Below are 23,806 nucleotides of genomic sequence, written 5' to 3'. Positions count from 1 at the left end.
TAATGAGGAATTTTTACATTGACTACTTCAGCTCATAGCGACTTACGGTGAAGAAAAATCTTCCTTAAAAATTATAGCACAAAATAAAACTTCAGAAGAATGATAATAAGCACAAACTCCCTGGCTTAACAACCAAGTTCCAACCCACCATGGCTTACTGGCTCAGTGTAGTAATTCACAAACTGCGTGCCATGAAAGAACTGCCACAGTGATAATTATTAAATAACGAGGGACTTTTTATGAGCTTGAAACACCCATTCACAGGGGAGGCTGCCCGCTGTCTCTCGGTATGATTTACTGCTCTGGCCTTGCCTTCTTTAAATCAGCTTCTCATGGAAAGGAGTCAGGGCTGGAACAATAAATTCTGCTGCACCTCTGCATCGGAAGGTGTACTCCCTTGTGGACAGATGCAACAAAATTAGAGGAAGCTGCCTGCTGCGTCTCTGTGTAACACAGTGCTCTGAGCCTTCCAATCAGAAAACTTGCTCAGAAAAGTGACTGATACAGAATCACAGGAGTGCTCTCCGCTACGAGTAGTTCACTCTCCCTCTTAAAAATCAAACTTTTCTCAGGTACAAGAGTGGAATGTGCTTATTTCAATTCAGGTAGAAAAGTGTTCTCCTCAGCTCTCAGGAAATTGCTGGCTTGCTAAAAAGCCTGCTGAAAGGTATAAAGCCTTACATTGTTTTCTGAGGAACAACAGTGAAGAGTATTTGCTCACCTCAGGAGGAAGTGAATTCCATGAGGCCACTACTGTGATGTTCCAGCCCTCACTTCTTTCAGCGATGGGGCCTTCTGTTTGGTGGGGCTATGGGCACGAGAAAAAGAATGGGACCACATCCCAGGTGTTTTCATACCAGATACTGCATCCCTCAAGTGTCAAACAGCTCTATGTGAACTTGCCCACTGCCAGATATATCTATATCCGTATTTGTGTGTTTCTAGATGCTTTGGTGCCAGAGGCAGGAAGCCCCCAAGATGGTAAAAATCTAAACTAAATAACTAACAATTCCCTGCCCTTTTATGGTACCCAGAACTCTGCTGCTAAAGTCAGGCTGTCTTGTCCCGGTGTCTGGTGTCCTCTGAGGCTGAGATCTGCATTGTTCCATAAACCTGGAATGCTGACTGAAAGGAATATGAGGCTGAATCATTTGAATTCTAAACTTTTAAATACGTAATTTGCACCGTGACGCCACTGCTACCAATCCTCAGAATGCTTCAAATGGGTTTTTAATATGGTTGCTTCATTGGACTTTTGTTCATGTCATCTTGATCTCTTTTTTGTGGTAATAAACCTTGCAAATAAAAAAATAATGAAAAAATGAGGTATACGTTTGTTTTGTCTCGCTTTAAAAAGAATTCGCTACAGACGATACACTCTTTGTGCTAAGTTCCCGATGCGAGTGACACTGAGGCTCCACAGCTGCCCTCAAAAACCTACTGCCTGAAATCTCAGATATGTGGTGGCAGGGGTGAAGAGGAAGATGGTCCTAGTTACTCACTAGTGAAGAGAAAGCACTTTTCGCATGCTCAGGGATAATGCATATACCTATGAAATCATGTAGGCCAGGCCTGATCCCATGCTACAGTCAAGATGTGACATGATTTGGGGCTAACCTCCACTGGACTTTAAATGTGTCTTTGCAACAGTGGCCTTTGACACCATCGACCATAACATCCTGGCTGGGTGTTCATCAGTATGCGAATGATACCCAGCTCTACCTCTCTTTCAAATCAGAACCAGTGAAGGCGATGAAGGTCCTGTTTGAGTGCCTGGAGGCGGTTGCAGGATGGATGGCGGCTAACGGATTGAAGTTTAATCCTGACAAGACAGAAGTACTGTTTTGGGGGGTGGGTGTGGGGGACTCCCTGGTCCTGAATGGGACAACTGTGCCCCTGAAGGAGCAGGTGTGCAGCCTGGGAGTCATTTTGGACTCACAGCTGTCCATGGAGGCACAGGTCAATTCTGTGTCCAGGGCAGCTGTCTACCAGCTCCATCTAGTACACAGGCTGAGACCCTACCTGCCTGCAGACTGTCTTGGCAGAGTGGTGCATGCTCCAGTTATCTCCTGCTTGGACTACTGTAACATGCTCTACGTGGGGCTACCTTTGAAGGTGACCCGGAAACTACAACTAATCCAGAATGCGGCAGCCAGACTGGTGACTGGGAGCAGCCACCAAGACCAAGATCTTGAAAGACGTACATTGGCTCCCAGTACATTTCTGAGCACAACTCAAAGTGTTGGTGCTGACCTTTAAAGCCCTAAACAGCCTTGGCCTGAAGGAGCATCTCCACTCACATCGTTCAGCCCGGACACTGAGGTCTAGCACTGAGGGCCTTCTGCCGGTTCCCTCAATGCGAGAAGCCAAGTTACAGGGAACCAGGCAAGAGGGCTTTCTCGGTAGTGGCACCCGGCCTGTGGAACACCCTCCCATCAGATGTCAAAGAAATAAACAATTATCTGACGTTTAGAAGACATCTGAAGGCAGCCCTGTTTAGGGAAGTTTTTAATGATTGATGTTTTAATGTATTTTAATCTTTTGTTGGAAGCTGCCCAGAGTGGCTGGGGAAACTCAGCCAGATGGGTGGGAGTATAAATACAGTGGTACCTCTGGTTACGAACTTAATTCGTTCCGGAGGTACGTTCTTAACCTGAAACCGTTCTTTGCCTGAGGTACCACTTTAGCTGCCGCCGCGCGATTTCTGTTCTCATTCTGAGGTAAAGTTCTTAACCCGAGGTACTACTTCCAAGTTAGCGGAGTCTGTAACCCGAAGTGTTTGTAACCCGAGGTGTTTGTAACCTGAGGTACCACTGTAATAACAACTTATTATTATTATTATTATTATTATTATTATTATTATTATTATGCCTTTAAGGTTTGTTAAAAAGGCAAATTGTATCAGCTCTGTGCGCATGAGAATTACCTGGATCAGAGCTGGCATACAAGAAAGCAAATTTGACACTTTCCTTCCCTGCTAACACAACCCTGAAGACAACCCATCCTCTGAAGGATCACCAAGGCAGCTTTGAGACAACCTGTGTATTGAGAATTCACCCTGATATGTTTGCAGGGAGATTAGATGACATGTTGGCTATTCATCCTGTATGTGGGGAGAGTGGATGACATTCTGTCAAAACAAGTGCGATCTCACACTCTTTTTTTTTTGTCGTTTTCCTTATTGCAAAGAAGCCTGATCTATGGGGGAAGTGACTTTGTTGCGCAGGAGTCCCAAATAAACTGTAATAGCACAACCTGAATTTGCCGGTATAGGATGGAATTCCACCCGAAAACAGCGACTATCTGGAAGCGCCCCAAAGCCAATATCAATGAATTGGAGGATTTGCCCCACTAATACCACCAAAAGGGGCTTCCAGTCACTATTTTCAAATGGTATCCCATCTCATCCCAGCAAGCTGCCCAATTCTCGCTAATTTGGGGCTCTTGTGAAACTAACTCATTTCTCCCAAACAACTGACTTTTTTTGCAGAACGGAAGGGAAAATGCCCTGGAAAGTGCGGTGCAACACTTTGCTTGATGATGCAAGGCTGCCTAATCTCTCCTAAAACAAATCAGGATGAAGTCTCATTAAAGAGGTTGTCTGGAAGCGACCCAAAGCAAGTATCAACTTTGGAATAGGGGTGTTGCTCTAGACCACAGCAGGGGAGCCACTGGGTTCGGACACTGGCAGGAAGGGGAGAGAGAACGGGGGGGTTGGCACCCTCTGTCTTCTGAAGGTGTTAAAGGGTTAAAGGCCCTCCACCATGCCTGCTCCGATTCCATTAATCTGAGTCGCTCTCCAGTTGATGTTATTTGCACTAGATAGATAGATGATAGATTAGATAGATAGATGATAGATAGATGATGATAGATAGATAGATGATAGATGATATAGATAGATAGATATAGATAGATGCTAGATGATAGATAGATAGATAGATAGATAGATAGATAGATAGATAGATGATAGAGAGATAGAGAGAGAGAGAGAGAGAGATGATAGATGATAGATATATAGATAGATAGATAAATAGATAGATAGATAGATGATAGATAGATAGATGATAGATGATAGATATATAGATAGATGATAGACAGACATATATGAGAGAACCCTGCATTTTGGATGCCCTGAAGCATTTAACTTCACACTGGAGTCACATCCATACCACACATTTAAAGCAAATGGCTTCTCCAAAAAAAACATGAGAACTGTAGTTTACCCCTCACAGAGCTACAATATCCAGGCACCCTTAACAAAGCCCAGTTCACAAGATTCTTTGGGGAAAGTCATGGGCTTTAAATGTCTGCTGTGGCTACAGTGTGGACCTCAATTCATATTTCAACTCCACATTGATAGCAAGTTGGGGTGGTATGGGTTAGGGGCTCAATACCAACAGTCAAACATTGGCATTCTTAGGTTGCCAAGCAAAGTATTTCAGCAGGGAAATAGAAAAGTTTGTAAGGGGTGCTGGATGTCGGGTTGCACCAACGCTGGAGAGTTAGTAGAGGCAGCTATGTATAGCAGCTCTCTCTCTCGCTCTCTCTGTGTGTGAGTGTGTGTGTGTGTTTTGTGATCCTGCACTAGGATTAGTCCAGGATGCAAGCAGTACAGGGCCCAACTGGTTTGACCAGCTAGACTTGCCCAAAGAATGTGCCAGGCAAAACAGTCCCACCCAGCCTTGCCAGAAAAAGCAACATTTAAGTGGGTGGGTTAGGAACAGGACGCAGCCACTAGCTGTGAACTGAGAAAAGTTAGGAAGCTGGGAGAGAAGCAGCTCTCTGAGACTCAGGGCTGCGGAGAAGAGGTTATGCTTCAAAACGTAGTCACACAGAGTTCACTCTGTGTGCTGCTTTACGTGGGCACAAGAGAGGCAGAGCGTCTCTCTTATCGTAACAACCGTGCACAGCCGTGCTGTAGTGGCAGCAACCTACTGGGGTAGTAAAAGATTCCAGCATCCTATTGTTTTCACTGCATTTGCAGGAGTGCAAAAACTGGGGCAGATGTCATCTAGCACCTGATAGATGACAATAAAGTGGGGCTCTATTAAGAGCAGTGACACGGATCACTGGGGAGACCCTGGCTATTGGCTTGAGTGTTTCATCCTAGGGCAGGATTGTGGAAAATGTGCGTACAAGGCCACATAGCAGTTTTCGTTTTGGTTACACGACACTCAAGGCAGTATGTGCAGTCCTGCCCCCATCTTCTGTCCTTACAATAGTCCTGTGAGCAAGGTTAAGTTGAAAGACAGTGACTGGCCCATGGCCCACCTGTAAGCTTTGCGAAAGAACAAGGAATTTCCTTCATAATATTTATTTATGGTATTTACATCCTGCTACTCAAGGTAGTTGTGTGTGTGTGTGTGTACACACACACACACACACACACACTCAAGGAATACTCAAGGCGGAGACAAATAGATAGAGACAGACAGACACACACACACACACAAGACTAGTTTTGTATATATAACACATACAAAACTACAGTTCAAAAGCAACAGCAGCAAATCCATAGCAGTAATAAAACAGCACTAAAACAGAGGCTCTAATTTATAAAATAGAACAACCTCAAAAAGAGTCCCACCAAGCATCAAGAAAAGAAGGGTCCAAACAAACCTCCTTTGGAAAGCCCAAGGGATGGGTCTCCCAGAGAATTGCCTCCCTGCCCAGGATATTCTGGGCCTTGGTTTTTCAGTTCTCTCCCTCAATCTCTGCCTCCTTCCCTAATTGGCAACAGAAAAGAGGAAGGAAAAATACAAGCTAATGTTAATAATTTTAAAAAGAGGGAGTCCTTTGCCAGCTGATGTGGAAAATAAGAATATCCCATCAATTTAAACGTATACATTAATATAAGCAGTCCAAACAGGTGCCTAAATGAAATTGGGGTGATTGTAAGAAAGGGCGGTGAGATCTTCAAACCACCGGGTGATAGATGGTGGGTGTTCATCCTTCCGGATAGCTGGTCCATCCATCCACTGCTTGGATGCAGCTTTTGCCTGCACTGCAACATTGTCCCTAAAATGCAGGTCTTTTCCCCACAGAGCTGAATGGAGCTCATAGATTTATGTGGTGCAAAATAAAGGAGACCCTTTGAGATGCGACTCCTTTGAGATGTGAACTGAACCTACCCCATGCCTTTGGTGACTCCAGACATTAAAAATCAAGGCTGCATCCCAGGTTCTGTGTTTTGAGCATGCCTTTTTGCAACCAAATGCTGGGAACTGTCCCCCCCCCCCCGGTAAGGTTAGTCAATCTGGCTCAGAAACAGGCTTAACCTCAAAATTATTGCAACAGAACTAACCAAGGTAGATAAGGGGAAAGATACAGGCACCCTGCTACACAGTTGCTCATTTTTTTAAAAAAATAAAACAAACCTGCTCCTATCTCCCAGTATTCTGGCCTGTGAATGTAACTAAGGTAAAGGTAAAGGTACCCCTGCCCGTACGGGCCAGTCTTGACAGACTCTAGGGTTGTGCGCCCATCTCACTTAAGAGGCCGGGGGCCAGCGCTGTCCGGAGACACTTCCGGGTCACGTGGCCAGCGTGACAAAGCTGCATCTGGCGAGCCAGCGCAGCACACGGAAACGCCGTTTACCTTCCCGCCAGTAAGCGGTCCCTATTTATCTACTTGCACCGGGGGTGCTTTCGAACTGCTAGGTTGGCAGGCGCTGGGACCGAGTAACGGGAGCGCACCCCGCCGCGGGGATTCGAACCGCCGACCTTTCGATCGGCAAGCCCTAGGCGCTGAGGCTTTTACCCACAGCGCCACCCGCGCCCCGCGGGTGAATGTAACTACCCTGGTATAATTAATAATAATAATAATAATTTATTATTTATTATTTATACCCCGCCCATCTGGCTGGATTTCCCCAACCACTCTGGGCGGCTTCCAACTGAAGATTAAAAACAATACAGCATCAGACATTTAAAACCTCCCTAAAGAGGGCTGTCTTCAGTTGTCTTTTAAAAGTAAAATAGTTGTTTATTGCCTTGACATCTGCTGGGAGGGCGTTCCACAGGGCAGGAGCCACTACCGAGAAGGCCCTCTGCCTGGTTCCCTGTAACCTTACTTCTCGCAATGAGGGAACCGCCAGAAGGCCCTTGGCGCTGGATCTCAGCTGAACGATGGGGGTGGAGACGCTCCTTCAGGTATACAGGACCTTGGCACTTTTTTAAAAAAAAAGAGGGGGACCCTCTGTAAAATTATTGGTCTATCAAGCTGAACAATTTCTGCACTGACTAGCAAGGGATCTCCAAAATTCCAGACAGGGACATTCCCAGCCCTAAATGGAAAAACCGGGGTTGAACCTGAGATCTTCTACATTCATAGCAGATGTTCTACCTCTGAGCTAATATCCTTCCCCATGAAACAGGAGAGTTTGCCTGAGAACCCCTTTGCATCTAACAGTAAGCAAAACCATGGTTTATTATTAATAATAATTTGATTATTTCGTGCAAACAATGCACAGCTTACACCAGTGGTTTAACTTGGATAAAGGCAGCTTCCTAAATTCCTGTATTTGCTTTCAAAAATTAAAATGTATACTCTCCTGCTTTGAAAGGCTTTCGTCTTCCCAGTTATAGACATGGGCGCAGTGAGGAATTTTTTTTGGGGGGAGGCTTTTGTTAGTGGGGCAGAACCTCAGATTTGCATTGATTTTGATTTGATCCCCCCCCCCCAGCTATGTCCATGGTTATGGATGCTATTAGATATATGGCTTGGGGGTGAACCCAGCAGGGTGGGGGAAGACCAACTGAATTTGGCAATATGGTTGCTTTAAGACGCAGTTAAGTAATTTTAGGCTCTGGGTGTTGAAGGTCTTATGGAGAATAGTTCTATAGATCATAATGTATATTACTTCAACCCACTTCAACATGTGCAAAACAAGCTCTGTTGCATTTGCCCCCCCCCACCCTTTTCAAAAGAAAAATTAAACACAGGTGTATTTTTCCCAAATGTTGAAACAGAACAACATTTCATTTCAGATCCATCTCTGACACCAACATCAGAATCCTAAAATGCTCAGGCTCAACATTTGGTGAACTTCCAAGAGGAAGAGAGTTTTAGAGCTGGGAATCGACCACCATGAAATCGCTGTTTGTTTGAAGGCACGTGTGGATTTTAAAGCTTCAAAATCCCTCACTGGGAGTCAGTCGTGGAACTTACCTCTGAATAAACATGCATTGCAAAGAGGGATTTTTCTTGTCTCATCTGACTGCAAGTTTTGATGGGCAGATTGAAGCTGCAGACCAGAGAGACATGCTTGGCAGCATTCAGCGAGTTGATGGTTAAGTTGAAATCTGACTCTGGATCTTTTATGTTGACCCAGGTTCATCATAGGGGGGGGGATAATTGGTACCCTGTAGTTAACTTTAAAAAAGCAAGAGGAGGAAGAAGAGTTATACCAAGACGCCAAGCCTGCTAGGAATTCAAACCTTCTCTCCTGGAACCCTTTTTCTTTGAGAGCACGTAAGAGCATGTGCAGAGTGTTTCCTGAAACCTAGAGAGAATCCTGGGCAGCCCCCCCCCCCGCAAACAACATATATCTGACAAATGCAGGGGGTGCTACTTCAATATAGATTTTGAAGAATCACCTATTTTAAAGATCAAGCGCTGCCTGCTACCTAATCCCAAGGTTTGTGGAGATGGGCTCCGGTTGCTAACAGCTGAGCGGAAATGCATTTTGCACATGCTCGGCGGTGCCGCCTCTTCCACGTTTTCCGGGGCTCCCATTCCAAAATAGCTGCTTCTTCTGTGCCTGAGCTGAGCCTGGCGCTTAACTGGAGCTCTGTAATCCTCGCTGAGATTACTGCAAGGGGAGACGGGATCGGTTGTGCGACTGAGCGATTATTATTTTATTTCATTATTAGTTCCGGATTAACTACTACAGGTTTTGTTTTGGCTGTTCGCTGCTTTCGGGAACGCCCCCTAGGGCTGGCCATAGGTTGCGGGGGGGGGGGGATTTGAGGACCTTTGCCCTGTAGGGGGCGCAGGGTCTCCGCTCCCCACACATTGTTTCGTCCCATTTTGCATTTGCACGTACATTTTTTTAAAAAGTATACTGCGCTCGAACCGAATCTGGATGTCAGCGGGGAGGGAGGTGCTCGGGTCACCCCGAGAGGAGAGGGGGGTCTTTCTCTGCCTTTGTAGGGATCCCCCTTTGTTACCAAGGTTCTGGGGAAAGATGGTTGCCGGTCTCTCCTCCCCCTCCTTCTTCTCCTCCCCTGATTTCCTCCCCCCACCCCCTTTCCCTTCCTTGTTGGCAATCTGGATTGGCAGAGGCGGAGCTGGGGGGAGGGGATCTGGGGGGAGGGGTCTCTCCCTGGGGGTGGGGGGAGGTGGTGTTTGCAGTCAGAGAGTCAAAGGCAAGTGAAGGTGGAAAGACAGACGGAGCGACCGAGCGCAGCCGCCGCGGACGAGAGGGAGGCAGGCAGACAGACAGACAGACGCGCGGACAGTGGGTACCAGAAAAACAGGGGGTGACATTTTGTGGGTGGGAGGGGCTGCCAGTCTGCAAAGCGCGGCTGTCCTTTTTTCCTATCCCCGGCTCCTTCTTCTTCTTCGCCTCTGACCTCCCCCGATCCCTTGCGAGCACCCCGAAAGGGAGGGAGGAGAAATCTGTTGCCAGATGTTGCCTAGTTTTATAGGAGATTAAATGCCCCTGCAGGCAGAATCTCCCGCTTCCCTCCCCCCGCGCACACCCCTAAATCGGGTGCCTAACCTCCCTAGAGCTAACTATACAAAAGCCGCCTCCCCCCCCCCCGCCTCTTAACCAAAACCAGAAGAATCCTCTGTTGCTTTTCGTTGCTATTGCTGTGAGTATTTTCGGGGAAATGTCTTGTGTGTGTAGGAGCCCCCTCCCTTCTCATCCTCCTCCTCCTCGCCCGCGCCATGAGCTGCTTTGATTTGATTTCCTGCCCGCTTCCTCGATTCGCTTTGCGATTGACACGATCAACAGACTCAAATGTCAAATGGAAAAACACTCCGGATGGGAGGCACCCCTCCCTCCCCCCCCCAGCCCTCGAAGGGCCAGATTGCTTATGCGTATTGGGGAGGGGGGTAAAGAGAGAAGAAGGAGAGGCGGGTTGCCCCCCTGGTCTCCATGTGAGAGGGGGGTCTGTCAGGATGGAATCGGGAAATGCGGGGGGGGGGGCTGAGGGATTTTTGCCTTCTGCTGGAGGGAGAAGGAAAGGGGGGGTCGCTCGGAGGATTAAGTGGGTTGCAACCAGAGGAGGATTTGCAAGCTGCAGGGTCCCTGAGCTCTGCTGGAAGCGAGGAGAGGTGAAACTGGCGTCTGTATGTGTGTGTCCCAAATCCGCCGGCAGCTTGGTCCTATTTCTGGGAGTGAGCAGTAAGCCCCAGTGGGTAGAAGCAAGGGGGTGGGGCTAGGAGGTCAAGCTTTCAGGTGAGGGGGCCAGGATGCTAGTGGGTCGCAAGAGGGATGGATCTTGGGAGGCAGGAGGCAGAGTGCAAGGAGCTCTGGGGCTCTCTCTGCAAGGCTTGGCAGGTTGGAGAGCAGTCAGCGGTGGAGTCAGCACTCCTGGGTTCTCTGGGAGGTGTGTCATCAGGTGAGGGCAGGTGGATGTTGCTGCCTTGGGCTCTCTGGGATCCAGTGTTAAGGACCATAAAACCCAGGGTTGTCTGGGAGAGGAGGCAGTGGGACGAGCATCTGGATTCTGCCCTGACTGTGCAGAAGAAGACTTCCAGAGGCATACCGTGCTGTCAAATCAGTGTGCTGGGAGTTCAGTCGAGGCTCCTGACTTGTTGGAGAGAAGAGTCAGAGGGTTTGAAGTCCAAGGCTGGGATGCCTGGATTTTTTATTCCTGGCTCTTGGAACAGAGCCGGGTCTCACAGGGTTAGGGCCCAATGAGATAGGAAGCCGTTCATCCCCTGCAGAGCAAGGAGGGTGACTGGGTTTGGGCTTTTTTCCTTTTTTTGCTGCATGTTCCCAGCCCCCAAGCCTGGTGGGGCTTCACGTGGCCTCAGCTGCAGGTGTGTGCCTGTGTTTCCAGCTCCTCTGGTGTGAGTGCCAAGGCCGCCTGGCACGTAGGCCCTCCCTGTGTTGGCATCTGTGGGCACCTGGAAGCTCTGTGGCAGCCTACATTACCTGGAGCTAACTTTCAGCTTTCCACAGTCTTCAGCAGAGCAGCAGCAGCAGCACAGTCTCCCGCCCCCTTGCCATGTGCTTGGGTTCTACTACTGAAGACACCAGAGATCTTTCCCACATGTAGCACCTCCTCACACATAACCTCTTGACTGTACTAGATGTGAGCACATCTAGGAAGCCCCACTGCCCACTTTCCAAACAGAAGGTCTGGGAATAATTGGGTTTATTTGGAGCGAGCAGTGAAGGGAAAACAGACCAGTTTTAGTCGAAACATCTCACGTGCATGGACATTAAGACTCTCCACACACAAACACACATGTCCTGGTATACATAAGTAGCTATTATTGTTGTTGTTGTTGTTTTAAAATTGGAGCACCTGTTTCTTCGGGTCTGGGGATGATATGTGCATAGCCTAGGCCTCTGAGCCGCAAAACGAAGTACACAACCCACAATGGGCTCAGTAAACCTAGTTTTGCTGCTGTCTTGGGACCTCCAAAACAGGGAGGGGGTTGGCAAGCACATGGGAAGGCTGAATATACCTCCACCCCTTTGTAGCACTCCCTTTCTAAAATAGGTGTTGCCAGGGCTCAGATCTGCCTTTGGTAAAGTAGGGGAAGTGAGGTAGAAAAATCACTGCACGTGCTCAGAGGCACTCTTTACATTTCAGAAAGGCTGGTTGTGAAAGCAGGGACAGGGGGGGAGGGAGATTCTCAGGCTTATTCAGCCCTGGAACTAACCTGGCTGTGTGTATGAGTAAGTGAGAGAGAAAGAGAAAAAAAGAGAAAGGGGTGGGTGGGAAAGGGGATACCCCCACCCAGCTAAGCAGCCTTTTAACCATGGCTTCTGAGGTTCTGTGCAGCATTGGCTTGGTGAATGGAAACCTTCCTGGCAGGGCTCCCTGTGTCTTTAACAGCTGTGCAGCAGGCGTACATTCAACAGGTGGGGCTTTCCTTCCAGCAGAGCAGCTCTGTGCCAGGGAAACTGCACCTGTCCGGTTTTTTGGCTTACCATTCAGCACCTGAAAACACTGGAGCCCTACCAAGGTGAAGAAGAATAGCAACAAAAAAAACAGCGACTGTAGAAAGGACTATACAGCAAGTGAGACAAAATCTGTGAATGCAGCATACATCTAAAGCACCCACCCACCCAAGAATCCTGGGAATGATAGTTCACCCCTTGCAGGGCTACAGTTCCCAGCACCCTTAACAAACTACAATTCCCAGAGTTCTTGGGGGAAGGGGGATATGTGCTTTAAATGTATGGCTTGTCAGGAGTAGAATACCTAGCCCCAAAAGTACTTTATTGCATTCTGTGCCAGCAGATCGGCCGCCATTCTCTCTGCAAACCTCATTCTCCCTTTTGTACCTTCCTAGCCAGGGACCGGGGAGATCCTGGCTTCCCCCACTTCGGCCTGGCCTTCTCTGCCCTGGGAAGGTCTCTGTGTGCAGCTGCTGCTTCAGTGATTGGCTGGAAGAATTCTCTTCTGGATGCCTGTTCCTTCCAGGCCCCGTTAAGGGCCCCAGAGTGACAAGGAGCACCCCGGGGGAACTGGATCGCTGCCCGTGCCAGGGTGATCAAAACAGCTATTTATGGCCCAGGAGGGGGATCCTTGGATGGAGGCCAGAGTGGAAACCAGCCACAGCACCTGGGAGGGAGAAGAAGAGGGAAAGAGAGGAGGAGAAGAAGAAGAGGGAGCCTGGGAAAAGGGGGGACCTCCTGCTTTTATGGGGCTCCTGGCAGCCCCTCTTCTTGTTCCAGCAATGGAGTGGCACCTGGTGGTGGGAAGGAGGGAGGGAAGTAAGGAAGGTTCACAGCTCAGCAAGGGGAAAGTAGCCTAGTTTGAAAGAGCAAAAGAGGGCCGGGGAAGAGGATGCCTAGCCATCCTGCTCCCTCGTTGCTCCTCTCTCTTTTCTGTTCATAAAATTTAACTCCAGTGCAAAATAAACAAAACAAACAAACCCTCAGTAGCATGGTAAGGCTTGCTTGAAGGTATCTACCAGGGAGAAGAGAGGAGATAGATGTTGCCCCAGTTTGGATAAAAACCTCTAGTTTGGGTCACAGGTTCCTGTGTCTTTGGTTAGCTGCCAGATAACGGGGACCGGCCCTTCCATGGTTCTAGGGGGTCTATGTGTTCGTGGTGGTTGTTTGGTGTGCTCTTGGACTCTCTCTCTCTCTCTCTGGGGGGGGGGGGGCATACACACACAGACACCCACACATGTACTTTCCCCTTCTCCAGAGTGCCCTGGGGCAGTAGGGAGGACGGTTCCATTTTTCAGATGCATTGAAATATGTGAGTGTTGGCAGACTATATGCAGACACACCCCTTACAAGCACAGTTCATTACTGCATGTTCCAGAATGGTCCAAAGAGCTTTGCAGTTCCTGCCTTTTTTCTTCTTCTTCTTTGTAATCCTTCCAACATGGGCTACTCCTCAAAGGGATGCCTGCACCATCAAGGGATAACTTGCATGTTTGAATGAGCTGCCGTAGTTCTAACTCCCCTCAGATAGAACTTCCTTTAGGGATTGTCTTCCTCAGTACAGTGGTACCTCTGGTTACAAACTGAATTTGTTCTGGAGGTCCATTCTTAACCCAAAACCATTCTTAACCTGAGGCGCACTTTCACTAATGGGGCCTCCTGCTGCCGCTGTGCCGCCGGTGCACGATTTCCGTTCTCATCCTGGGGCAAAGTTCTCAACCCAAGGTACTACTTCTGGGTTAGCAGAGTTTGTAACCCGAAGTGTTTGTAACCCGAGGTACCACTGTAGTGTGTACATTCACATAATCCATTGACAGTCACCACATGAACAGTAATAAAGGCTGCAATCCTCAATAAGTGTGCCAAGATGGCCAATGTTGTTGGACTTCCAGCTCCTTTCAGTCCCAGCCACCATGGCCAAACGATCAGGGATGATGGGAGTTGTAGTCTACCTTGGCTGTCCCTGTATTACTGAGCTAGCCCCATAGTGGGACTAAAATGCATTGTGTCATGTTGCAGGCACAGAGAGAAATTCTGATACACCTGCATGTGTGAATCGGCCCTGGGAAAGAGATTTGCCCAAGACCACCCAGTGAACTTTGTAGTAGCTTAGGGCTATTTCATATACAGCATTTTTTTCCTAGGCACGGCCAGGATGATTTAAGTTATAAAGAAAAGAAGAAGGCAGGCTTAGATCATTGACTTAAATAAATCAACTTCTACATTTTGAAATTCACATATTTCCTGAACAGGCATGAGCAAGCTGGCGGATTGCTGTAACACAATTCAAACATTGGCTTGCATCCAGGCTCAAGTCAGTTGCACTCTGGGCACTTCCAGGCTGTTGCTATTCTCAAGTGGAATTCAATCGCATACTGGCAAATTTGGGTAGTGCAATTAGAGTTGATTGGGAGAGCTTGCGCAACAAACACACTTCCTCCCCCAATGGTTGAACTTTCTGCATTTTTTTAAAAAATGCACTGGGAAGTGTGGGATAAAGCTTTCTCTGCAAACAAATTAGTATGTACGAATGCTTATTAAATGGCCCACGTTGTCTAATTTTCCTGCAAATGAATCAGGAGGAATGCTCAAACTGGTTGCCTTTGGCACCCTTAATTCCCACTGAAATCAGTGAGGCTTAATGTAAGTCACAACTAACTTGTCCCACTGATTTCAGTGGCAACTAACTCTGCAATCATATATTCCCAGAAGTAAGCCCTGCTGAATTCAGTGAGACTTTCTCCCAAGTAAATGTGCATAGGGCTGCAGCCTAACCAGTTGACTTAGTCTGGATCTAACCTGCTGGTTTGAAACTAAATGAAGTCTTAATATCAGCTAGGAACATGATCCAAAATGTGTGGCCATGGTATTCACATGCACAGCACAGCTACATCTGTTAGAAGATAAATTTCTTTTGGACTCTCTCTGTGCTATGTGAGAATACTAAGCAAGATCACTTACTTGGAAGTTAAGGTTGCAGTCATGTGCATATTTATTTGGAGCTATGTCCTGTTGAACAAAGTGGGATATACTTCCAGTAAACAAGCATAGGACTGAGCTGTAAATGTCCAGAGCTTTCTGTAAAAATAGGTTAGTCATTGCTGGGCAAAACACTGTTTGCCCATCAGATGGAAAATAAATCACGTAGTTTGTTTAGCAGGTTCAAAAACAAGTGTCTTACTAGTCAACTATTATATGCAATCACCATCTATTCCCTTCCTTGACTCCTCTGGCACACACAGAGGGCTTTGGGAGAGGCAGGGTCACAGAATCACAGAATTGTAGAGTTGGAAGGGACCCCAAGGCTCATCTAATCCAATGCAGGATCATCTGTTGTCTGTGCCTGGCTTGGAGAGGACAAGAAACAGCTCAAGTCTCATGCTGATTGGAAGGCACTCCGGCTGTTACTTACCTGCTCAAAAACTGCACTGGCAATCGAACCTCTGTCAGGTGCTGAATATCCTGTTTGCTAGAGGACGGAGGGCGCTCGTCCCGGGTGAGCTGGGGAGTGGATTTGTGGAGGCCGATGCACAAATATTCATAATTTGAGAACTGGGACACACTGAAGAGCTTCGATAGTTGGAAGGTGCATACTATAAAGGAGCCCAAGATCACCAATATGGTCTCCCATGGTGATCCTGGTGGTATGTAGGAGAGCACATCTGTATCCTAGTGTCTACAGTCACCAGGTGCATTAGGAAGCCCTTGGCAATAAACAGGATAGACAAAACTTATGCATCGTTATGATGCTTAACCTCAGCAGTCAAGCGCCCTCTGCCCACCAGAGCTTTTTTTAAGCAGACCAGACTTTAATTTATACAGTAATCTGTTTGATAGATGGCCGTGATTCAGTTTTAAGAGTTTGGCAGTAAGAACTGGAACCTGTTCCATGCAGGTGCTATTTTAGATGGGTTGCTTGGGGGTTGGGGGAGACCTATGATGTATTTTGAAATGTTTTGTTAAAAAGTCAATTTCAAAAACAATCACACTGATTTTTATGCAACCTGAAGGGGGGTAGCTTTCTGCATCAGCTGAACAGGGAATAGTCTAGCCACTGAACATACCAGTCCAGAGAAGGGGGAAGGGAGGAATTGGGAAAAGGATGACGTGGGCTTGAGGAAACCTCAGGATTTAGGGTGCGGATATGCATGGGGCTGGAGAGCTAATCTTTCAGCTAGGCTTTTAAGTTTTTTACTTCTGGCCCCTCCAGGTAGTTACTAAAAAAGAAAATAAATTGTGAAATATAAGCATAGATTTCTTTTTTGTATGATTGGAAAGATCACAGTTGTGCTGTGTATAGAGATTAGGTTCCCTCAGTGCAAAATTTGGATTGGGGAGGATAGCACCACGGAGCATACACCTTCATTGTATGCACGCTTGTAACATCTGCTTTGCATGTAGAAGGCCACAGGTTCAATCCCTGGCATCTCTGTGTAGGGCTTTCCCGACACCCTGGGGAGCCTCTGCCAGTCAGTGCAGGTAATACTGAGCTGGGTGCACCTATGGTTTGATGCAGTGTCTCTGCTGGTGTACCGCTCTGCTCCACATGTCACAGCGGCTCTCGTTAACTACTGTAGCGCTTGATCATGTATTGCACTCCCAGCAGGAATGATCAGGGCTGGTGCTGTGCCAGCTGCAGGGCTTAGCCAAGGGGTTCCACTGCCACAGGAAGCAACGGCATGGCACAGTTCAAGAAGTGCCTCCCCACAATCTCTTGCTCCTTTGCCGAGAATGATGGGGTGCAATGGCGTTCGTCAGAATTGCATCCTGACACCCATTGGGCTATTGCAAAAGATTCTGGGGTGCAACTCTCAGAGCACTGTTTTTTAATTGGAACCCTTAAACTAAGCGATACCACTTGGGTTGTTTTTGATGTCAGGCTGACCCTGGGCCCCTGCCAAGGAATGGTCCTTTATATAAAGTTACACTCCATTACATAACCAGAGGATTTGGATCTAGGACAGCTGGGTTCACTTCTTCAGCTCTGTCCAGGACCCCCTGTGTACCCTTAGACGAGTCTGTCTCCCTCAGTCCCCCAACCTGTAAAATGGGAGGTTTATTGCATTAGGCAAAGGGCCATTGGTCAAAACACAGCCACATAAATGCCACAGATTAAACAACAGCACGGTGCCGCAAAATATCACACATACCCGCAGACTTTTAAAAGATATTATTTCAACCACAACAACAAAACACAGAACACCATTTTAGGTATGATATTTTTACAACTTGTGTTATGTCCTCCGTTCTTACACTTTGTCTTTGCAGCTGCCTCTGTGATAGTTAAACCAAAATAATAGCATCCTTATAGGCTTCAGTTATTTTCACAAGTAATCATGATGCAGAGTGTTTGAGATTTTAAAATTTATTTTGCATCACCTGCATCAGTAATTTTAAAGTGACACCTACCTCATATGTTCTCTGTTCCACTTTCAATCCCACACTCACAACTTGGCACACATTTGATTTCAATTATTTATTATTTAAATTTGTATCCTGCCTTTCTGAGGAATAGTCTCAAAAGCATCTAGCAGAAATAATACACATGCAATCAACTGATATACGATAAAATCAATACAACCTGCCGGAGATCCACAGTATGGGCAGTTTTATGTGTGGTGTTCAAAAACACTCTTTGATGGACAATGAGGCTCATCTCTTTGTTAAAGTGAGGCCAAGACTCTGGGTTAGTTCACAGATACATTTCTTGACCTCTTCACTTAATGGCCAGCAGATAAATGTGTCACTGTAAAGTGATGCCACATTGGAAAGCATAACAGTTGAGTTCACACTGGGTAATATGCGAATTCTATTGGCTGGCATTTGGTCCAGGATGACTGATTCACATCTGCCATCCCTGCTTGATGGAATAGCCATCAGATGCGGACTATTCCTGTGTGAGCCATCACTAAGATACAGCAGAAAGCTTTGAGGAAAACCATGAGCAGCGGTGTACTTTGGTAATACAGCGCCCTGAGCAAGGACAAAATCTGGCACACACAGAGACCCTAAATATTTATTATTTTCACAATAATTCCTTTTGGTACAATTGCTTTTTCAATCAATCTTCTCAGTAGGTATCCGTATAAATATAGGTGGTTATTTTCACCATCATTTTGTGCCCCCTTGGCTCTGCATTCTGTGCAGGGGAACTGCTTGTACTGCCCTAAATCTGGCTCTGCCATGAGTAGAGTCCTGACAGGAGCCCCATCCTCAGCCAGTGACTTATCGGATGCATGTGGCTGTGCCCCAGCTAATACACTGCTTGATGTCTGTGTCTCTTATATTTTGCTTCAGGAGCCATGACGGAGCTTCAAGAAGTGCAGATAACTGAGGAGAAGCCACTTCTGCGAGCCCCAGGAGCACCTGATCCGGGCAAGGTCAGCAAAAGGACAGGATTCCCCTGACTCTCCCCTTCCCTGCCATCCCTCTTTCTCCTTCTCACCAGTGTACCCAAAGCTGTCCAGTCTTGCCTGTTTCTCTCCTTGCTCTTTTCCGTCTGAAGCAGATTGGCAAAGCAGACGCATAAAAAATCTCCCTTACGCTGAGCTCAGTAGTCAGTCCATCTGGCCCAATGGCGGAAGGGCCCAGTGCTTTAGGCAGAAGTTTTGTTTGTTTTGTTTTGTTTTGTTTTTCCCCATCACACTGTTGCTACATCCTTGTAGCTGGAGAGGCTGGCAAATGAACTTGGGCTGTTTCATGTGCAAAGTCTGTGCAAAATATGTGCTCTACCCATTGGAGGCTGGTCCGTTATCCCAAATGCCCCACCAACCTTACCTGCCTGCCTTCTTCCTTACATCCAGTCCAGGGGGCAGCTCTGGGTGTCAGTTTCTTCCCCCCTCAATCTCAAGTTTTGCCCTTGCAGAATGTGACAGGGAACAGGAGGGGGACAAAAACAGAGTTAGTTGGCTGCGCCTGGCTTTGGCGCTGGCTCTGGCTCCACCTACTGGTGGCCTCCCTGCCTTCCACCCTACCAATCCCAATGGGCACCCACCACCACTCACTCTACCACCAATCCATGGCCCCTCCAGATACCTAAGAATTGCAACCTCTGCCAATCCACCAATTCTGCTGGCCACATCCATAGAGGTGACAGAGCTCTACTGAGAGACGAAGCATGTCTCTTTCAAAGCACTGCAGGACAGAGATGCAACAGCTGGACCATCTCCTCTATTGAGGAAGGGGGGAAATTCAGAAACTCATGCTCTACCACTGCGCTGCAGCCCTTCCCTGGTTGTTGCTATTTGAGAGCTTTAACTCTCTGAATAGTGGTATAAACCCTTATCCTCCCTTGGTCTATGTAGAGGGCTTGTTTTGCCTTCCATTGATGATGAAGTGAGACATTTATATAAACTGGTTGACCGGAGAATCACATACCAGGTCCAGGGCATTATCAGAATTGCCAAAGCTGGCCTGTTCTTGGATACCCAGCAGAGCCTTGGGCTTCCAGACGTAAACGCTGGAATATGAATGAATGCAGCAAATAAAACAGCAAAAAAACACTTGCAGAAATGTTGCACTTACAATCCTTTGTGGTCATGCTGCTGGGGGAGATTTAGGTCCAGACTTGTCCAGCCTGTTGTTGTGTTTCTGGAGCTGCACCCCAAATCCACAGACATTATGAACTGTACCCAGTGTTAGTCATACTCAGAGTAGACCCATTAAAATGGCTAACATAGGTACATTAATTTCAGTGGGTCTCCTTTTGAGTAAAAGTTAGGTGAATGGAGCCCCTAGACTACTTATTTTAATTTTCGGAGGCAACAGAGTTTGACCTGACCGAAGAGATGATGTGGTATCTGTTTTAATAAACCACAGAGTGTATTTGGATAGAAATCAAACCATTGATTTATATGATCAACAGCTTGCTTTGTATCTAAATGCCTTGGTGCTATCTACTTTGTCATACTCAATACCTAGGGATGCTGTCAACAAAGGATCTCCCCGCCCCCAAGCTTGTGTTCCATGCGAAAGCAGCTCAGCCCTTGCAAAGGACGGTGCAGCCAGTTAATTCCTTTTTACTCAGGTGCTAATCACTTCCCAGCAACTGATCTCAAAACTGTGAAATCACCTGGGTTAAGTAAGGTGTGGGTGTGTGCAAATGTTCCCAGGAAGTCATATTCTTAATCATAGAAGTCCTAGGATATGTGGCAGGGAGAAATCTGGCACAGGTGTGCTTTTAGCCCAGGTGTCCTTACCATTGGACACAGGTTGCCAGGACTGCTCTGGTGAACTATACAGTCTAAATGGCTAGTTTCTTTGGGGAAGCATGGGTAGGGAGCAGGCCTTTGCCTTTCCCCAAAGACACAGTATGACCTCAGCTAAGCAATGCATCATTTAGCAGAAAGCATGTAACCCTTAGCGTTACAGCTCTAGAGTGCAGTTAGCTTTCTGGTGAGTCCAGTTTTGCTCAATGTCTGCTCTTTGCCCGTGCCGGTAAAAAGGGCCCCTATGTATAGCAGGAAGTCTCTGCACCCCCTTGATTTCCGCTCCCCTGCCCTATTCCCATAACTCTGATTCTTTTTCCTCACTTACTTCCCACCCTGCATTCTCTGTCTGTCTGTCTGTCTGTCTTCCCCCCTCCTTTCTCTTTCTCTCTCTCTGTGTTCTAGGATGCTGAACTGATAGCAGCCAAACTTCTGCAGGAACAAGGCCAGGTAATCACCACCCCGTCCCCTCTTGTTCACGGGGACAGAACTGGTGCCCCGAACCCTCAGAATGCCAAAAATGCCAAACAGAAAGAAGCTATGTTAACCCCTCAGTGATCGTTCCTTCTCTCCTTGTTCTATCCACACTGGGTATACTGTGCATCCAAGCATTGCAGTTGCTGCCTGATGGATTTAGCAGAAATCTTGCACGTGCACCTTTCCCTCAGCCTGGAGTTTCAGAGTTCTACCCAGGGGAGCCAACTTGGGCCTAAAGTTATGGGTGCCCGTGACGTCATGACGTCACGTGTGCCCCGGCCTCGGAACCTGACTTCTGGTGGCAAGGCCTCAGGGATGCTGTCCAAGGACTCGCGAGGTCTCGGAACCTGACTTCTGGTGCCACCAGAAGTCGGGTACCAAGGTCTCGCAAGGTCTCGGACAGCATCACCGAGGTCTCACAAGACCTTGGACATGACTTCTGATGCTTTTGAGGCACCAGACGTTGCATTGGGGGCTCTGCAGTGTGGGTGCTAAGTACCCACAACAAAATTTTTGTTGGCGCCCCTGGTTCTGCTCCTGTTGAATTCCTGCCAACAACTCCTGTTGATTTGCTACTCTGGGATGAGACACAGAGTCCTTCTTGAGGGAGAAGCAGCAACCCTAGTCTGTGAAGGAAGAGTGAGCTTTCAGCACAGGGATGGAGAGGCTGTCACCTTCCAGTTGTTGTAGGATCCCCAACTCTCATCACCTCTGACCACTGGCCATGCTGGTCAGGGCTGGTGGCAGTTGGAGTCCTTCTGGAGGGTCCACATCTGCACAGTTTATTTAGCAAGTCAGTGTAAGCCAGGTGTTGGGAACCTTTGGCCCTCCAGATGTTGCAGAATTACAACTCCCATCAGCCCCAGCAAGCATAGCCAATGGCCAGAGAAGACAGGAGTTGTAGTTCCGTAACATCTGGAGGGTCAAAGGTTCCCCACATAAGCAGATAATTGAGTTATGACTTCTGTGTAACCAACTTAAGGCCTTGTGAGCAGGAGCTGAGGGCACTTCTGAGGTTGCCACCTTTCTCTGTATGCTGAGAAAAGATGCCTCTGTCAAACTGAAACAGAGCACTGCCTTAGAGTGTGTCAGACCACTGGTCTACCTAGCTTTCTTATTTCCTATGCTTGCTGACTATGCTCTTGTCTATACTCTGCAGGGTTTCAGGCAGGGGTCTTTCCTAGCCTTACTTGGAGGTTCAAAAGACCTCTTGCACAAGATCTCGCAATGAGCCACCTTTAATTTCTCCATTGTATAATCATTAAAGGCACAACAGCTCTCCCGTGGAATCTTGGCTCTGGCCCAGCCTGTTTCTTGTTTCTTGTCTTCGAGATATATAGGAGGCACCTTTGCCAACTCCAGCAGGCTGACACTATTCTTCCTTGCCATCTACCAGTCAGTTCCTTAGTCAGTGCCAGGACCATGATGGGCTTGAATTAAAGCTTCTACCATCCTTGCTTCCACTCTGTGGCCTTAAATGGCTGTGGGATGTGCAGAACTTCAACATCTGCAGCTTATTCCCTCACTTGGGTTGCCAGGTCTTAGAAATATCCCTGCTCCTGTGCCTTTAACAAGCAAGTCCAGCCGTGCTCATGAAAAGCTTTGCCTGCTGACTTCTGTAAATCAAGCTGCCTTCAAAAATGCAGGAGCAGCCAGGACAGCTTCTGTCACCACCACCATGTTGAGGAAAGCTGCACCTGTTGAAATCCCTGCTCATCATCTGGCTAAAAAGGTGGCAACTCTTCTCTGTTTAGTCATGACCTCATTGACCAGCCTTAGGCAAGGCAAAGTCCCATTTGGTAAAATAGGACAATATAATTATAGGGTTGTTATTTGGAAATGCCAAATAATAGCTGCTCTTCCTGATTGCAAAAATCTTATTGCACCAGTCCACCCACACGCAAGGTAAGTCATTCTTGTGCCCATTTTCCAAACGAGGAACTAAAGATCAGGAAACTTAGATCTCTCCAAGACCACCCAGCATGACAGGGATCTGTCCAGGTCAAGCCCTGTACAGGTCAAATTCTTAAACTATATTTGCATTTCATCCCAGAGCTAGAGGCAGACTCCTGGAGGCTTGGCTTCCAGACCTTACCAGCTGTTAGGATTCTGAGCTGCACTTGGTGGGTGACAAGTTTAGCTTTATTTATTGCTCCCTCTAAGAGCGAACGGAGGTGGGGTGTGCCAAGAAAAATGGAGCCAAAATGAGGTTGCTGAGTAAAAGGAGGGGCAGTATTGGTAGCCCTGATGTTTTCCCAAGTCCAAAAATATATTTTAAAGGAATGAAACAAAACCCAGTTGGACCAAACAGAGAGAGAAAAAGACAACCTAGATGGACCAAAAACACACCACAAAAAACCACCAGCCCAAGCAGTCGGGGGAGGATGTACTGCAAAAAAAATTTGCAGTTCCACTTTGTTTATTCATTTGATCATTCATTCAGTGGTGTAGTGGGTAAATGCTGATGTTCGTGCCCTCTTCATGACAGGCCTGATAGCCAAGCCCCTCCTAAGCCTATACAAAAGAAGAAGAAAAACCTTTGACAGCATTTTTTCCCTTCAACCCATCCCCCACTTTGAACAGTTTGGGTGGGCTCAAAGTCTTGGTCAGTATTTTGTGACATTTTGGTTGGTCATGATGTAGGGATCTGGGATTTTTTTCAGAAAGGAAAGTGCCAGTTTTAGCCTCTTAGCTATGCTTGCTAAGGCTACCTCCCTCTTCCTCTGTTTAGTTTATTTGGTGGGTTTCTCTTTGAGTTAAGCGTAATTATTTGGCACATAAAGAATTGGCAAGTAATCGCCCCCCCCCCGAGATGACGCCAACATCCCTGCCCCCGCCCCCCCGTTCCACCACACTGCTGCATTAATCACAATATTTCTATTGAAATGTTTTTGGGAACACAAATATGCACACAGGTGCCAAATCATCCGAAGTCAACACAAAAGCAATAAAACTACAACCCATAAAACAAATCAGAATGCAGGAGAGTAGATAAGAAAACGTAAGATTAGATTAGGCTGCAATAAACAACAGT

General features: G+C 47.3%; 1 protein-coding gene and 1 long non-coding RNA gene across 5 annotated transcripts in view; one reads left to right on the top strand and one right to left on the bottom strand.

Moving 5' to 3' along the window:
* Positions 1-5,431: 5,431 nt before the first annotated feature.
* On the bottom strand, positions 5,432-9,230 carry LOC128400506 (uncharacterized). The gene is made up of 3 exons (XR_008327335.1): positions 8,598-9,230; positions 8,170-8,373; positions 5,432-5,726 (listed from the first exon to the last, which is right to left on the bottom strand). It is a non-coding gene; the product is annotated as an uncharacterized LOC128400506 (long non-coding RNA).
* Positions 9,231-9,334: 104 nt separating this feature from the next.
* Positions 9,335-23,806, top strand: part of NDRG2 (NDRG family member 2) — a 41,040-nt gene continuing 26,568 nt past the window's right edge. Inside the window, exons 1-3 of one of the 4 annotated variants that reach the window (XM_053360694.1) lie at positions 9,335-9,460; positions 18,386-18,468; positions 20,701-20,745. In XM_053360694.1, coding sequence (XP_053216669.1) covers positions 18,391-18,468; positions 20,701-20,745 — 123 coding nt within the window. In that variant the 5' untranslated portion in view covers positions 9,335-9,460; positions 18,386-18,390. Of the gene's footprint in view, positions 9,465-18,385; positions 18,469-20,700; positions 20,746-23,806 lie in introns of all 4 variants that reach the window. The other 3 variants (XM_053360695.1, XM_053360696.1, XM_053360697.1) reach the window with 3 other exon arrangements.

Source organism: Podarcis raffonei, chromosome 13, assembly GCF_027172205.1.
Source record: "Podarcis raffonei isolate rPodRaf1 chromosome 13, rPodRaf1.pri, whole genome shotgun sequence".
Taxonomy (NCBI): domain Eukaryota; kingdom Metazoa; phylum Chordata; class Lepidosauria; order Squamata; family Lacertidae; genus Podarcis; species Podarcis raffonei.
This window is presented reverse-complemented; position numbering and strand designations above follow the sequence as displayed.